Source organism: Rhineura floridana, chromosome 3, assembly GCF_030035675.1.
Source record: "Rhineura floridana isolate rRhiFlo1 chromosome 3, rRhiFlo1.hap2, whole genome shotgun sequence".
Lineage (NCBI taxonomy): Eukaryota > Metazoa > Chordata > Lepidosauria > Squamata > Rhineuridae > Rhineura > Rhineura floridana.
The window spans coordinates 222,399,746-222,414,971 of NC_084482.1; the positions used below are offsets into that span (position 1 = coordinate 222,399,746).

Consider the following 15,226-nt stretch of genomic DNA (forward strand, 5'->3'; position numbering starts at 1 on the left):
CCGCTGAGAGGTCAAGGTGAATCAACAGAGTTACACTCCCTCTGTCTCTCTCCCGACATAGGTCATCAAACAGGGCGACCAAGGCAGTCTCAGTGCCAAAACCAGGCCTGAACCCCGATTGAAATGGATCTAGATAATCGGTTTCATCCAATAGCGCCTGGAGCTGGTCAGCAACCACACGTTCCAGGATCTTGCCCAGGAACGGAACATTGGCTACTGGTCTGTAGCTGCTGACATCCTCTGGGTCCAAGGAAGTTTTTTTCAGGAGTGGTCTCACTGCCGCCTCTTTCAGACAGCCAGGGACCACTCCCTCTCGTAAAGAGGCATTAATCACTTCCTTGGCCCAGCCAACTGTTCCTTCCTTGCTAGTTTTAATTAGCCAAGAGGGGCAAGGATCCATTACTGAAGTGGTACCGAAATGAGTGATTATGTCACTCATGCGGGTGGTAGTGGTTTCACGTCTTTTCCAATTCATACTTGTGCATAGAAATAAAATGTGTGATCACCTGTGTGGTTTAATAATGTACCTATAGCCAACAGATATTTCTACCAAACTTTAAAAAGCAGGGAAATTGGGCAGCTATAGTGAATGCAACAGGGCAGCAGGAGGCCTGACCTCCTCTCTGAGATATTGTACTGGCCTATGAATCTGTAAAAATGCAAACACAATTTGCGTTGGTCTTTCACAGTCCAATCCACTTCCTGTGTAGTTTGGAAGAACTGGGTAAAATGTGCCTCTAAGCATATGGTGGATACTATGCTCAGTACTTGGTGCCCATTTGGACACAACAAAATGGCCAGTTTGAACCCCTAAATAGCCAGGTTTGGCCGATTCAAATCACATATCCATACCTCCAGGAGACAAAGGTTATTTCCAGATGGTTGGGGCCTCATAGCACTTTCAAGCTATACGTGGAATTAGAATTTTGTCTTTCCATACTTTGGGGGTATTGTACTTTTTCTGTGCTTCCTGCCATATTCCATCTACCTTACTGGGAATTACATTGACATGGGAGGAGGGAAAGGTAAAGGACAATATGTATCAGAAGCCATTTTTACACACACCCCAATTAGTCTTTTTTATTGGTCATTTACATGATTTGTACTGCAGTGGATTTCCAGACTATTTTCCCAAATGATGTCATATTTCAAAAGAACTTATTCAGGGTGCATTTTAGACTGGAGTATCTGGCAGGAACCAGGAAAGTAGCCACAGATACAGTTTGTCCTGTAGAATAATTTCACACAATCTGCAACATCAAAAGCATTGCACCTTGTGCTTGCTAAATGATGAACAGGAAACAAATGTTTCATAACAATCAAATTTCTGCTTTTGTTTTTGTTGATAGATGCTCCTTTGTATTCAGATGAGGCCTCAGGACAATAATGTAGCACTTGGGAATGAAGATGCAGCCCAGAAGACCAGCACTGGAGGCCAAGATGGAGAAGACCTGCACGGCTACCATGTATTTCCCCTTCGTGCTCAGGTAGGTGGGCACAAAGGAAACCCAAACACTGCAGAAGACCAGCATGCTGAAGGTGATCAGCTTGGCTTCATTGAAGGCCCCAGGCAGTTTCCTGGCTAGGAAAGCCACTGTGAAGCAGATGGCAGCCAAGAAGCCCATGTAGCCAAGAGCAACATAAAACATGGCAACAGTCCCTTCATTGCATTGGAGGATGATCACTCCAGGCTGCGAGTGCATGTCAGACTCTGGGAATGGGGGAGCGGTCCCCAGCCAGATAGTGCAGATGACAATTTGGACACTGGAACAGAAAATAATAATGGAGTTGGTCAGACTCTTCCCCAGCCATCTCCTCACCCTCTTCCCTGGCTTTGTGGCAAGGAAGGCCAGCACCACAGTGAAGGTTTTTGCCAACACAGAAGAGACGGCAACGGAGAAGTTGATGCTGAAGACCAATTGTCGAAGAAGGCATGTCGCTTTCCTTGGCTGTCCAATGAAGAGGAAGGAGGACAAAAAGGAAAGCAGGAGGGAGACGAGGAGGATATAGGAGAGGTCTCTGTTGTTGGCTTTGACTATTGGAGTGTCTAGGAATTTACTGAAGATTCCTAACACAATGCCAGTTATCAAAGAGAAGAATAGGGTCAAGGAAGCCAAGAGGATCCCCAAATATTCTTCATAGGCCAGGAAGGTGATAGCCTTGGGGATACATTGATCTCGATCCCTGTTTGGATGCTGATCTTCTGGACACCTAGTACAATGCTCTGCATCTGCAAAGAACAAGAGTAATATCTCCCTTCAATCCATCTGTACCAATTTTAATTTACAGAAGGAAGTAATAAAGTGGTTCACCTACATCTAAAAAACCCTACATATTATAAAAATCAGTAATATTAATAAAATCATTGCCTCAGACCTAGGTGATCAGATACTTGTATCAAGCATATTGCATGTTAACGGTAAGCTTGGGAAACTGGTATGTCTTCAATTGGTGGTGAAAACACCCCACAATGTGTGTTCACATGATCTCAACAGGGAGAATATTCCACATGATAGGTACCACAATGGAGATGATGATGATGATTATCTTTATTTATACCCCGTCATTTTTCCAAAACTGGAACTCATGGCAGCTTCCAGATAAAAAATACATATAATTAAAAACATACAAAGTCTATATTAAAATAAGATTAAACTATTTCCAATATTAAAACCATACACACATATAGCTAAAAAAGATTGTCCTCTTTTGTGCTACTTCACGCAACTGGAAGCAAGTGTTCCTAGGTTTTTTTAACTGTGTGTGTTTCAGTTTTTGGCAATAGATGTGTAGTTGTAATCAATGCGTTTGGTTTGGCTTAATTTCTAAAAAATAGCTGTGAAGTCAATCTTATCTTAAAATCATATTTCAGCCATCTTACATGAAAACTGTTCCCCTGTCCATAGATGTGCATATAATCACTTGGGGTTATTTGTGTGTGAGGAGACAATGGCATTCTGCACATGTGTACTTATTTTCAAAATAGATGCCATAAAAATGTGACTGTGACAAAAATAGCAAAGTTATAGAACTGAATATGTTACCAGTTGCCACTGGTTATCGGGACAAAGCTATATGAGACATTTGTGCCTGAAAACTTAATCACATTTTGGAGATCATGATGGCCGTAGCATGAAGTTTGACCAGAACATTTCTGCATGAGTGCTGTTGGATTTCCCAGTACGGAAGATTCTCCCACTCTATGTAGGCTTCTAAAGCTCATGGAACGTGACCCAGCAAGAAAGCATATATGCACACAAAAGGAAAATGCACATGGGTAATGAAGCGGGGTGCACTTTGCATGTGAATAATCACATACCACTGGGTAGTTCTAAATTTCCCCTTTTAAAAAGCCCTGGATATCTGTGTGAATCATTGCCTTCTTCCCCAAGGGTGATCCTTTCCACTGGAGTCACCCACCTTCCAGAGTGGAGATGGTCCCCTCTGCACAGGGAACACAATCATAGCAGCATAGTGGCTCTCCTTCCTGAACCCTCTTGATGAATCCGGGGCGGCAGCTTTCCACACACCTGGAAGGAGGCAGGGTCTAAGCATGAAGACAAGGAGAGTGAAGGAAAATATATTTTATCTAAATTAACTATGGGGACCTCTAATCACAGATTTAACTTAAGAATATAAGAAGAGCCTGCTGGATCAGGCCAATGGCCCATCTAGTCCAGCATTTTGTTTATCACACTGGCCAACCAGTTGCCCATGGGAAGCTCACAAGCAGGACCTGAGTGCAAAGATCACTCTTCCCTCCTGCAGTTTCCAGCAACTGGTATTCAGAAGCCTAGTGCCTCTGCCAATGAGACAGCATACCAACCATGGCTAGTAGCCATTGATAGCCTTATCTGCCATGAATTTATCTAATCCTCTGTCAAAGCCATCCAGGTTGGTGATAATCACTGCCTGTTGTGGGAGCGAAATCCATAGTTAAACTATGTACTATGTAAAGAAGTACTTTCTTTTGTTCGTCCTGAATCTTCCAGGATTCATCTTCATTGAATGGTCATCATTTCTAGTGTGATGAGAGAAGTAGAAATTTTTTTCTCTATCCACCATTTCACATGCTATGCATCACTTTATACCTTTCTATCATATCACCTCTTCCTTGCCTTTTCTCTTAACTAAAAAGCCCCAAATATCACATCATTTCCTCAGAGGGGAGTTGCTCCATCCCCTTGATCATTTTGTTTTCCCTTTTCTGAACCTTTTCCAGCTCTACAATATCATTTTTGAGTTGAGGTGTCCAGAACTATACACAATGTTCCAAATGTGGCCACACCATAGATTTGAACTTGAAGCTTGTAAGAAAGATTAAACCTGAGACACTGAAAGAACTGCGTTGTCACTTGAAGTCCAAGTGATGCTTAAAGAGCACCGTGCTATATGGCAATGCAGGACTGGGCCTCCTCTGTTGTGGCACCCCAAATGTAGAAACTCATTTGTCTGTCTTCCTCGTAACACACCATGGATTCTAATGAATACATATACTTTTGCAGGAACTTGCCTCTATGCAGTAGCTTTGATGCACAATAGACCTCGGTCTGAGATCTGGAATAACTGCTGAACATTGGAGTTGACAGGCATCTGAAGACACCCCATACAGAGCATGGTTCACTTGTCAGAGTTAAGGGATGGGAAATACAATGAAATGAAAGACATGACGACACTAAATTGTTCAGGGTTGTTAAAACAACAAGGGATTGCGAAGTGCTCCAAAAAGACCTCTCCAAACTGAGTGAATGGGCGGAAAAATGGCAAATGCAATTCAATATAAACAAGTGTAAAATTATGCATATTGGAGCAAAAAATCTGAATTTCACATATACGCCCATGGGGTCTGAACTGGCGGTGACCGACCAGGAGAGAGACCTCGGGGTTGTAGTGGACAGCACGATGAAAATGTCAACCCAGTGTGCGGCAGCTGTGAAAAAGGCAAATTCCATGCTAGCGATAATTAGGAAAGGTATTGAAAATAAAACAGCCGATATCATAATGCCGTTGTATAAAAGGTTCAGAAGAGGGCAACCAGAATGATCAAGGGGATGGAGCGACTCCCTTACGAGGAAAGGTTGCAGCATTGGGGGCTTTTTAGTTTAGAGAAAAGGCGGGTCAGAGGAGACATGATAGAAGTGTATAAAATTATGCATGGCATTGAGAAAGTGGATAGAGAAAAGTTCTTCTCCCTCTCTCAGAATACTAGAACTCGTGGACATTCAAAGAAGCTGAATGTTGGAAGATTCAGGACAGACAAAAGGAAGTACTTCTTTACTCAGCGCATAGTTAAACTATGGAATTTGCTCCCACAAGATGCAGTAATGGCCACCAGCTTGGATGGCTTTAAAAGAAGATTAGACCAATTCATGGAGGACAGGGCTATCAATGGCTACTAGCCATGATGGCTGTGCTCTGCCACCCTAGTCAGAGGCAGCATGCTTCTGAAAACCAGTTGCCGGAAACCTCAGGAGGGGAGAGTGTTCTTGCACTCGGGTCCTGCTTGTGGGCTTCCCCCAGGCACCTGGTTGGCCACTGTGAGAACAGGATGCTGGACTAGATGGGCCACTGGCCTGATCCAGCAGGCTCTTCTTATGTTCTTATGATTTTTCTCTTACCTGGTTGAGCCATTTGGGCCACACAATGGCCCCCTGGTTGATGGTGAGCTGTAGGCCTGTGGGTCCCTTATTGCATAAACTCCCAAACTTAATCCTAAGGATGGAGGTATTGGGGAACACCACCAAGTTCACAACATCCAAGTTGGCTCCCAGTTCCCCATTCTCAGTGAAATACTCGCTGTCAATGGAAGAATTGTAAAACTGCGGGCTTCTCAGGAAACGGTGGAGCTAGAATAGGAGAGAAAACAGCAGCCTTTAGAATATGGGAAACCATACTGTCTGTCCATTCTGCCCCCTATTATGCTTGTAGTATTCTGACTTGGGAAGGTTGCAGACTCAAGTAGCTGTGTGTCTTTTCAAAATGTTTACAAGGGGCCTTGTTTCATTCCTGAATGTCCTCTATCTACTTTAGGAGTTTGGGAAGACACATAAACACTCTCAGAGCTTGGTGTCGCCTTACTCAAGTGGAAGGCCAGGGCAGTCACTTCACACAGTACATTTTTTGCATTTTTAAAGGGCAGCAAATTGTAAATTAAAGTTAAATGCAGCACAATCCTAACCATGTCTACTCAGAGATTATCTCCAGTAAGGCTGGAGGAGGGAGACAGATTCCACAGTGCGACAAGGTAGATGCTAAAGTCAGACCTCAGTCAGGAGACACAAAGGATTGGAGAGATCCTGTGCAATGCCATCTCCATTGCCCAAGGACTTACTCCAAATGGGCCACTGCAGGCAAAGGGCAGAGTAAGTCCAGTGATGGGGGCTGTGTTCTCCAGGGCACAATGTATGAGGCATGAAGTGTGACCTCAAACAGTCTCACAACTGGGTAGCAAAAATTCACCTCTCCTTTACATTTCACATTTTCTCAGATTCTAATTTGAAGCCAATGATTCTAGTATTGGATGATCAATTGTCATGTTCAGCAGATATGTCTTTGATAGGAAAGGAAATACCTCCCATGGCTGTAGCCTTTGAATTTCCAGCCTGTCCTTCACCCTCCATGTAGATCTAGATGAATAAACAACATCTAAGGCCCTTGCCACGTCTTGGACAGTGTTGTAAATCCTGTAGCTATCTAGAGAGAGTATCCTTTCCAGATTTTCTTGGGGCAGCATCTCCAGGTCCTCTCTCTCTCTGCATCTTGTCCAGCCTTTCACTGACAATGCATGCTTTGAATAGGAACAATTAAAAGCTTTCTCCCTAAACTGCTCTGTAGCAGAGAAGAAGGGCATAGAATCATCATGTGTTGCTCTTTTATTTGTCTTGAGAAAGAAGGAAAAAATACCATGGATGTGTTGGAAAGATAAGCCACTGTACTTTAATTCCAAGGAGCTGTCCCACATAGTTGTTGTGATCAAGACTTTCCCTACAATCGTTTTTATGACCTGGTCAAATATTGCTGCTAGAATAAATATTCCCACTGAGACAAAATTAGTCTCTACATAGTAAACAAATACATGGACTTGTGTCCACTTGAGGAATGGAAGAGGATTGAATGATATTTCATCTATATTCAGTCGTGGGAACCTTTCTGAGATGGCAACACAAATGCCACTCCTGAGGAGCAGAGGCGTCAAGGTCTTCATGAACCGCTCTCCGTTGTCGGTGTCAAAAGCAGCAAGACCAATGAACGTCCATCCGAAGTGCAGGAGCAGCTTGACAATCCCTGGGTACTGGGCTTCTTCTGTGGGGACCATCCGGTAGAAAAAAGGGAACTGGGTCTTGTCACTGAGAATAGGAGAGACAGAAGCATAACTGACCTGGGAAGAAAAGAAAGAATCATGACTTGTTTTGTTTGAGATGAAAGCTCTTCTTTTCCCCTTTCAGATCAAAACCAAAATGTTCTCATTGTAAAAATAGAATCTTTTTGCCTACACTTTCTCTGACCTACACGAACAGTTTAATATGCATGAATCCACCAAATTCCTGTTTTATATGCTTTTATACTACTTTTACTGATTGCATGTTGTATTTTTGTTTGTAGCATTTTGCTACTGTTTGCATGTTCAACACCTGTTAGAGATTTTTAAAATGCTGAGTTTTAAATAAATAAGGAAAACTTCCCTTTATTTAGTCGCACAACCAACCGTACAACAGAAACTCTCTTCTGTTCCCCAGAAACACACACACGGTCACATTCAAAACATACATTTAAAGCACATTTAAAGTGCATGGCTGCCCCTTAAAAAAAGTGTTGTGGGAACTGTAGTTTGCTAAGGATGCTGGGAAATGTGAGGGGTAAACTACAGCTCCCACTATTCTTTTGGAGGAAGCCATGTGTTATCTTTTCGGCGGCAGGTCAAGACTTTCCTCTTCTCATAGGCATTTCAGAGTGTGTTTTTAAATTGCGTTTTAAAAATGTGTTTTTTTAAATTTGTATATTTGTTTTTAATGTTTTTAATTGTTGCGAACCGCCCACAGAGCTTCGGCTATGGGGCAGTAAACAAATGCAATAAATAAATAAATGTGCAACAAATGTGACCATAGAGAGAAACCAAGAGTGCTTAGAATCCCCCTTTGACACAAAGGGAAGGAAGGGCAGAGGAGGGCAACCCTTGTGGCCATTCCTGCTCTCCTCTCATCAAACAAAAAAAAAGGCTTAAGGCTGCAATCCTAAACACATTATGCACTATGACCCCAAGGTCTCTTTGGTCAGTTGCTGCTCGCAGTCCCCGTCTACAGTCATGGAACATAAAATAGCGGTGAAATGACTGACTAGGAATAAAACCTTGGGGTTACAGTGGATACCTTGATGATGTTGTCGACCGCTTGTGTGAAAATAACTGAAAATAGAACTGCTGCCAATATCTGTCCGTAGGTTTGAGGGTTTTCCATTTACTTGATTCTATTTACAACACCAGAACAAAGCATTTCACATTATATAGGTGAATAATTATGATTTCATCAGTATTCTTTGATTCCAATACAAAAATGATATCCAGTTCTTCTGAAAGGTCTCCATTTTCTCAATTGTTCGTTCCCACAGTTCTTCGGACCTGGAAATAAAATTCCATTTCCTGATGTCCCAGGTCTTCTTCATTTTGTTGAGGATGGCATTGTGTCGATGCTACACAAAACTGACTGCATGAGCAACACCCAGTTCACAATAAATGTCTGCGTGAAAGCCTCCTTTGTCCAGTTTTGAAATTTTGAAACTCCCATTTGAGTTGTTTGACTCCAGCCTCATCTGCCTGCTGATTTGTTGCTTTCTTGGTTGATCTTTTCACCTAGCCTTCTCTACTTAGATGCTGGGCTAACACAGGCACTTTACTAACTTTGGGGCTGAGTTGAATACATTTTCATTCCATCTACCAAGAGACTGAGCTGAAGACATTCTCAGTGCTCAGGACAGATTGTACTGAGTGCACATAATGATTTGTTTGATCCTACACTGCAGCTTGAGTCCATTTGTTTTTACTTGTTGATTAGCTTCTCTTCACTTAATTCTATTTTATGTTCAACTCTGGACAATTTTGCTCCATCGTCCATACATAAGGTCCGTCCAACTCAATCCCAGCCCTGGATCACTCCTTTTATTTGTAACTCAGCCTTGGCTGCTGAACACCTTTGGAGGAGGACCAGGGAGTGGTCAGGCTATGTTCATTACACATTTATTTATTTTTTTTAAAAAAATTCCTCTGCTATTTCTCTATCCAAACAGCAGTACTATGCAGCATAAATTCAAGCTACAGCTAGGCACACTCAGCACCTTTTTCTACTTTTAATTCTCTTTTAAAGCCTGTTCTGCCACCTCTTCCCGCTGCACTTTCCATTAATGATTTGGCCACTTTCTTGAATACAAAATTTGAAAGTGTTCATTCTAAAGTTGCTGCATCTTACTCTCCTTCGTTACCGGCCATTCAAATGTCTGTTTCTTCTTCTGCCTTCTCTACTTTTTCTACGGTTTCATCTGATGTACTGTCCATCTTGCTATCATCTTCAAATCTTGTTTTCTGGATCTGGTTCCTTCTTGTCTTTTAATTGCTCCTGCTATCCTTTCTTCTCTTCTTTACATTATTAACCTGTCTCTTTCTTCTGCTTAATATGAGAGCCAGTGTGGTGTAATGGTTAAGGTGTTAGACTACAACCTGAGAGACCAGGGTTCAAATCCCCACATAGCCAAGAAGCTCACTGGATGACCTTGGGCCAGTCACTGCCTCACAGACTCAGAGGAAGGAGTGGTAAGTGGCAGTAATGCAGCCGAAGCTCTGCTCACATCTGCAGTTCGATTCCAACGGAAGGAGGAAGTCGAATCTCCAGTAAAAGGGTTCGAGGTCCACTCAGCCTCCCATCCATCCGTGGTCGGTAAAATGAGTACCCAACATATGCTGGGGGGTAAAGAAAGGCTGGGGAAGGAACTGGCAAACCCACCCCATATATACGGTCTGCCTAGTAAACGTCGCAAGACGTCACCCTAAGAGTCGGAAACTACTCGCACTATAAGTGCGGGGACACCTTTACCTTTAGGGTTGCCATAAGTCGGGATTGACTTGAAGGCAGTCCATATTGGCTCCCTATTTATTACAGGAATCAATACAAGCTTCTTGAATTAACTTTTAAAGCTTTAAGAGCCCTACTGGGGATCTCTGCTCCTCAAATTCTGTGCTTCTCACTCATCCCAGTGTTGTTTGATCTTTAGCTCTTTAGGTTCGTAGTCTGGGAGTTCTTTTAGATCCTTCGTTGTCACTTGAGGCCCAGGTAGCCTCGGTGGCACGAAGTGCGTTCTACCAACTTCGGTTGGTAGCCCAGCTACGTCCCTATCTGGGCAGTGACGACCTCGCCTCAGTTATCCATGCTCTGGTAACCTCAAGATTGGACTACTGCAATGCGCTTTACGTGGGGCTGCCTTTGAAGACGGTTCAGAAACTGCAACTAGTGCAAAACGCAGCGGCTCGACTATTGACAAGGACCAAACGATCAGAACATATAACACTTGTTCTGGCCCGTTTGCACTGGTTGCCTATACGTTTCCGGGCAAGATTCTAAGTGTTGGTTTTGACCTATAAAGCCTTACATGGCACGGGTCCACAATACCTGGTGGAACGCCTCTCCCGATATGAACCTACCCGTACACTACGTGCAACATCGAAGGCCCTCCTCCGGGTACTGACTCATAAAGAGGCCCGGAGGATGACAACAAGAACTAGGGCCTTCTCAGTGGTGGCCCCTGAACTATGGAATAGTCTCACCGACAAGGTGCGCCTGGTGCCAACTTTGTTATCCTTTCGGCGCCAGGTTAAAACCTTCCCCTTTTCCCAGGCATTTTAACATATTTTAGCATATTTGCACATTCTGGTATTCTAAATTTAAATTGTGTAATATGTTTTGAGCTCTGGGGAATTTTTGTGGTATGTTTGTATTTACTATGTGATTTTATTATATTACTGTATTTTTATATTTATGTTGTACACCGCCCAGAGAGCCGTTGGCTGTGGGCAGTATAGAAATTGAATATAATAATAATAATAATAATAATAATAATAATAATAATAATAATAGCTCGACTTTGTCCATTTTCTCTTGCTGCTCCATATTCCTAGAATTGTCTCCCGGAGCACTTGCAGACTGCGCCCCCAGTTTCAGTTTTTAAGCCTTATTTAAAAACCTTCTTTTATTCCAAAACTTTTGGATTTCATCTTAGGTTTTTTACTTTTCATAATTTGGACACCTCAAGTATGTGTGTTTGAAGTCCTGATTTTCTCTTTTATTTGTACCCCTCCCTTATGTTGTCCTCATTTTATTTTATGAGATTGTATGCCTTTTCAGTGAGGAACTTGTTTATTCTTTTATTTTATGTACAATGCCATGTGCATATGATGCCACTATCCTCCTCCTCCTCATTATTATGTGTCTGTCCACCAGGAGTAGCAAAACGTCTCTGAAATTAGTTGCAATACTCTTTCAAAAATGATTATCTGTCTCCAGTCTCACCCAATATCCATTCCACTCACTTTTTGAATTCTCCAGAGAGATTCTAATGTGGAAATAGGCTCACCCAGCATGTGCCCCGCTCCCTCTTCATTCCTACCTGTGGAGTTTTATAGATGCCCAGCAAGCTTGAAATCTGAATGGAGTTTTGAGACTTAGACCCTTCAAGAACAGCGACTAAATGATTCTCTGTTCCACAGTTATAGTTTGGAACATTTGCCTCCCCAGTAGACAGCAGGTCTAACAAAGCATTGTACATCACCCTTTCATTAAAAAAGTTCTCATGGATGTTGTAACCCAGTGTGATGTTGGGCAAGAGCCTGGGATTCTTGTTGATATCCTGAACAGCAAACAGGAAGGAGAGGGTCAGCCAATATACTGTTTTTGCTTTCCTGAAAAAAATATGCATATTGCATCATCATCCTGCATTCTTTGAATGTATGAAATTCAGCTTTTTTGACAAGGTTTTATAGACAATGTAAAACTATAGATTTAAGTTCTAGCTGCTAATACTGATTCAAAGCCAAAGCCGCAAGCTCAACAGACAATCCTCACTTAATGGCATATGTGGGGGGGGCAACAATAATCTTTTCCAAAAATCAGAAGCCATTACCCTTTTAAAAATACCACTAAGGCAGGTAATCATTCTAGTAATGAAATTAGACATACCCAACCCTTCAAACAACAATAGCAGACAAAAGGTTCAAAAGGTTCATTAAATTATGGGGAACATTTACTGCTATCTATGTGAGTTTTTTTCGAAGATGGGGTGACTGAAGGAACTAAAATGGAGCATTCAGATTCTAAATTAGGCAGGCAATAAGTGAACAAATCTCTCCCTCTCTGTTGTTTGAATGAGAAAGAGGGGAGAGTTGGGATGCCTTCATTTATCATAGAGTCTTATGCTATTAACATGCTCTGGATCTCATCTGATTTGAAATCTGTTGATAGCAAAACAGGATTCATCTGGGTTAAATAAAATAACTAAATTACACAAACCAGGTGTCTGAGAGTGATGTAATTTCACTGCACTTTTATAATTATTAGCATTTATTTTGTTCTTTAAGGTGAGAACTCAAGGGGTACACTCAAGTTTTGCTTCCTTGGAGGTTACTAATATCTGGTTTATGTACACATCTACGCAGGCTAAAGGTCTGCATTAACTTTCCATCAGTTCCACCTTCCCCATTTCCTCAAACTCCAAAACTAAAACTTGCAGCTTCCCCTTGCAAACCCAGATAACCGTGTCTGTGTACAGGGGAAGAATAAGCCTTTGCTCCCCTTCCACAAGAGCCCATCCATCGAGCGAGATCTTCTTACCAAAAGCAGCATAGCTGTGCCACTCTGCCACCACAGCCATCATCAAGACAATATTTCTGTAGTTTTTAGATTTTGATGGCTTTATATTTTTTGCTCTGTAGTGTCATAGGATTGAGGGCGTTTGTCAGAATGGTTGCTGGAGTTGGTTAGAAGAGTTTGTTTAGGTCCCCTCCAAACCCATGATTTTATATCTTTAAGGTGGGAGTCAGTTGTGGAAGGAACTGCAAAAGTGGACAAGCCAGTCTCTTTGTTGAGTTAAAAGTCTTAGCCAGACCTGTGAAGTATCCTTTTTGCATGTCTAAATAGTTGTTCAAGTAAAGATGTGTTGATATAGAAAGAATAAGCTAGCTGGGCAGCACAACTGCATTGCCCAGCTGATCTCTTTCGACTTCCTAACCACTGTTTCCTAGCAGCAGCTATCATGACTCCCTTCCCAGCATTCCATATTCCTGACATTCCCTTTTCCTGGCCACTGTGTCCAACTCCCATGTGCTCTGTATCCAGAGTCTCCCCCCCTTGGGTCCCCTTTGGTTGTTGGACTATAACTCCCATTGCCCCTGACCATTGGCCAAGATGGCTGGGACTGATGGGAGCTGTAGTCCGAGAACATCTGGAGACCCAACACTGAAGGAGTCTGCTCTGTATTCCTACATTATCACAGATTGCAGATCAAGTGACACCTGAGAGGTATATTTTTAGGAACCAACCTGCTTCTTTTTGGGGTGTTGTGACTTTAAGAAGAGTTTAATTGATTTTATGGATTATTTAAGGGCTACACTCCGTGGTGCAGAGTGGTAAGCGGCGGTAACGCAGCCAAAGCTCTGCTCACGGCCAGAGTTCGATTCCAACGGAAGGAGGAAGTCGAATCTCTGGTAAAAGGGGTCGAGGTCCACTCAGCCTTCCATCCATCCGTGGTCAGTAAAATGAGTACCTGGCATATGCTGGGGGGTAAAGAAAGGCCGGGGAAGGAACTGGCAATCCCACCCCATATATACGGTCTGCCTAGTAAACGTCACAAGATGTCACCCTAAGAGTCAGAAACGACTCACACTACAAGTGCGGGGACACCTTTAGCTTTACACCAGTGGGTTATTAACAAAACAACTACAATAATACACACAGAAATACAGCCACATGTACAGCCTAAAATCACACACCTTCCCATCTCTAATAGTTGACAATATACATAACCTCCAAACATAACTGCCCCCCAGGCTTGCTGCCTCGTTGCACAACAAACCCACTTCCAAGAAAGAGAAAAAACACTTATGGGAAATGCACTGGGAAGTGTTGGATAACAATTGGTTGATGCACCATTGTATCATGCAAACAAATCAGAACTCAATAAAGAGGTCATCTGGAAGTGACTTGCAACTATTTCCTTCTTTGAAAACATTCAAATGGCTGATAGGCTGCTGAACTTCATAGTAGATTTACTACAGAAAAGCTGCAACTGGGCATCATTGACTGACTCAATAGGCAGCTATTGGAGTGATTAATCAGGGCAAAGGGGGTGTTTGGGAGTTTTCTGGGCTTTTGCACTGGCAAAACTAATCAAGCTACAGATTTGTCTCTCTTCTCAGGGCTCGTAAAAAAAGGAGATTCCCCCCCCATACATTAAATTTATAGCAGAAAAGCCCAATTGTCCTGAGTTAGTGCCAGTTATGGTTGGAAAAGGACCATCTGAAAAGGCAGGTTAAACAGTCAGTGGTGTCTTAGCCCTGATGCATTCCCAAAGGCTCCCCCCCCCCAAGTCAAAACAGGGCAGGGAGTTACTAGGAGCAGGAAAGATCATCAACATCATCATCAATAGTGTATAAAGCAGCAGTAACTCCATCCCAATAAAATGACTTACTGGTTAAAGCTGGTAGGGGGAGGCTCACTGAAGACGTGTGGATGAAAGAAAGCAAATGAAGCAGACATAACCCCGCCAATGAAGTGATCTCCTGGCCTGTAATAACTGACTGGGTCTATCTCATCCCTCTCCAAAGTCAAGGGGCATTTTGCTTTCAGCATCCCACAGTCTGCATAAGGCGCTTGCAGCAGAGGCAGCAGCAGAGGCAGCAGCAGCAGCAAAAGCACCATCCTGTGTCTGCCTGGAACAGCCTCCTCCCTTGTTGCTGCTTCCCCCCAACTAATCTGAAGAATGACTGAATGATGCCAAACTCTTTCTGAAAGGCGACCCTAATACTAATAGAGCCCAGCCAAGGCTTCACTCCTGAAGGGGATGGAAGTAATCCTCACACTCAGATAATTGTCCTCAACTGCCCTAAATCCATCTGGCTCAGATGCAAGACATCACCTCATGTTGCTCTCAATTCTGATGTTTATTTTAGTGGACTCAACAGCAATCTTGAACA

The 15,226-nt window shown here is 42.8% G+C and overlaps 1 protein-coding gene across 1 annotated transcript; it reads right to left on the minus strand.

Annotated features, from left to right (window-relative positions):
* Positions 1 to 1,111: 1,111 nt before the first annotated feature.
* Positions 1,112 to 14,951, minus strand: LOC133379034 (vomeronasal type-2 receptor 26-like). Its single transcript, XM_061613642.1, has 6 exons — positions 14,722 to 14,951; positions 11,647 to 11,938; positions 6,572 to 7,378; positions 5,619 to 5,846; positions 3,421 to 3,547; positions 1,112 to 2,230 (listed from the first exon to the last, which is right to left on the minus strand). The coding sequence occupies exons 1-6, from the start codon at positions 14,949 to 14,951 to the stop codon at positions 1,320 to 1,322; spliced, it is 2,595 nt and encodes an 864-aa protein (XP_061469626.1). The 3' UTR covers positions 1,112 to 1,319.
* Positions 14,952 to 15,226: the final 275 nt, after the last annotated feature.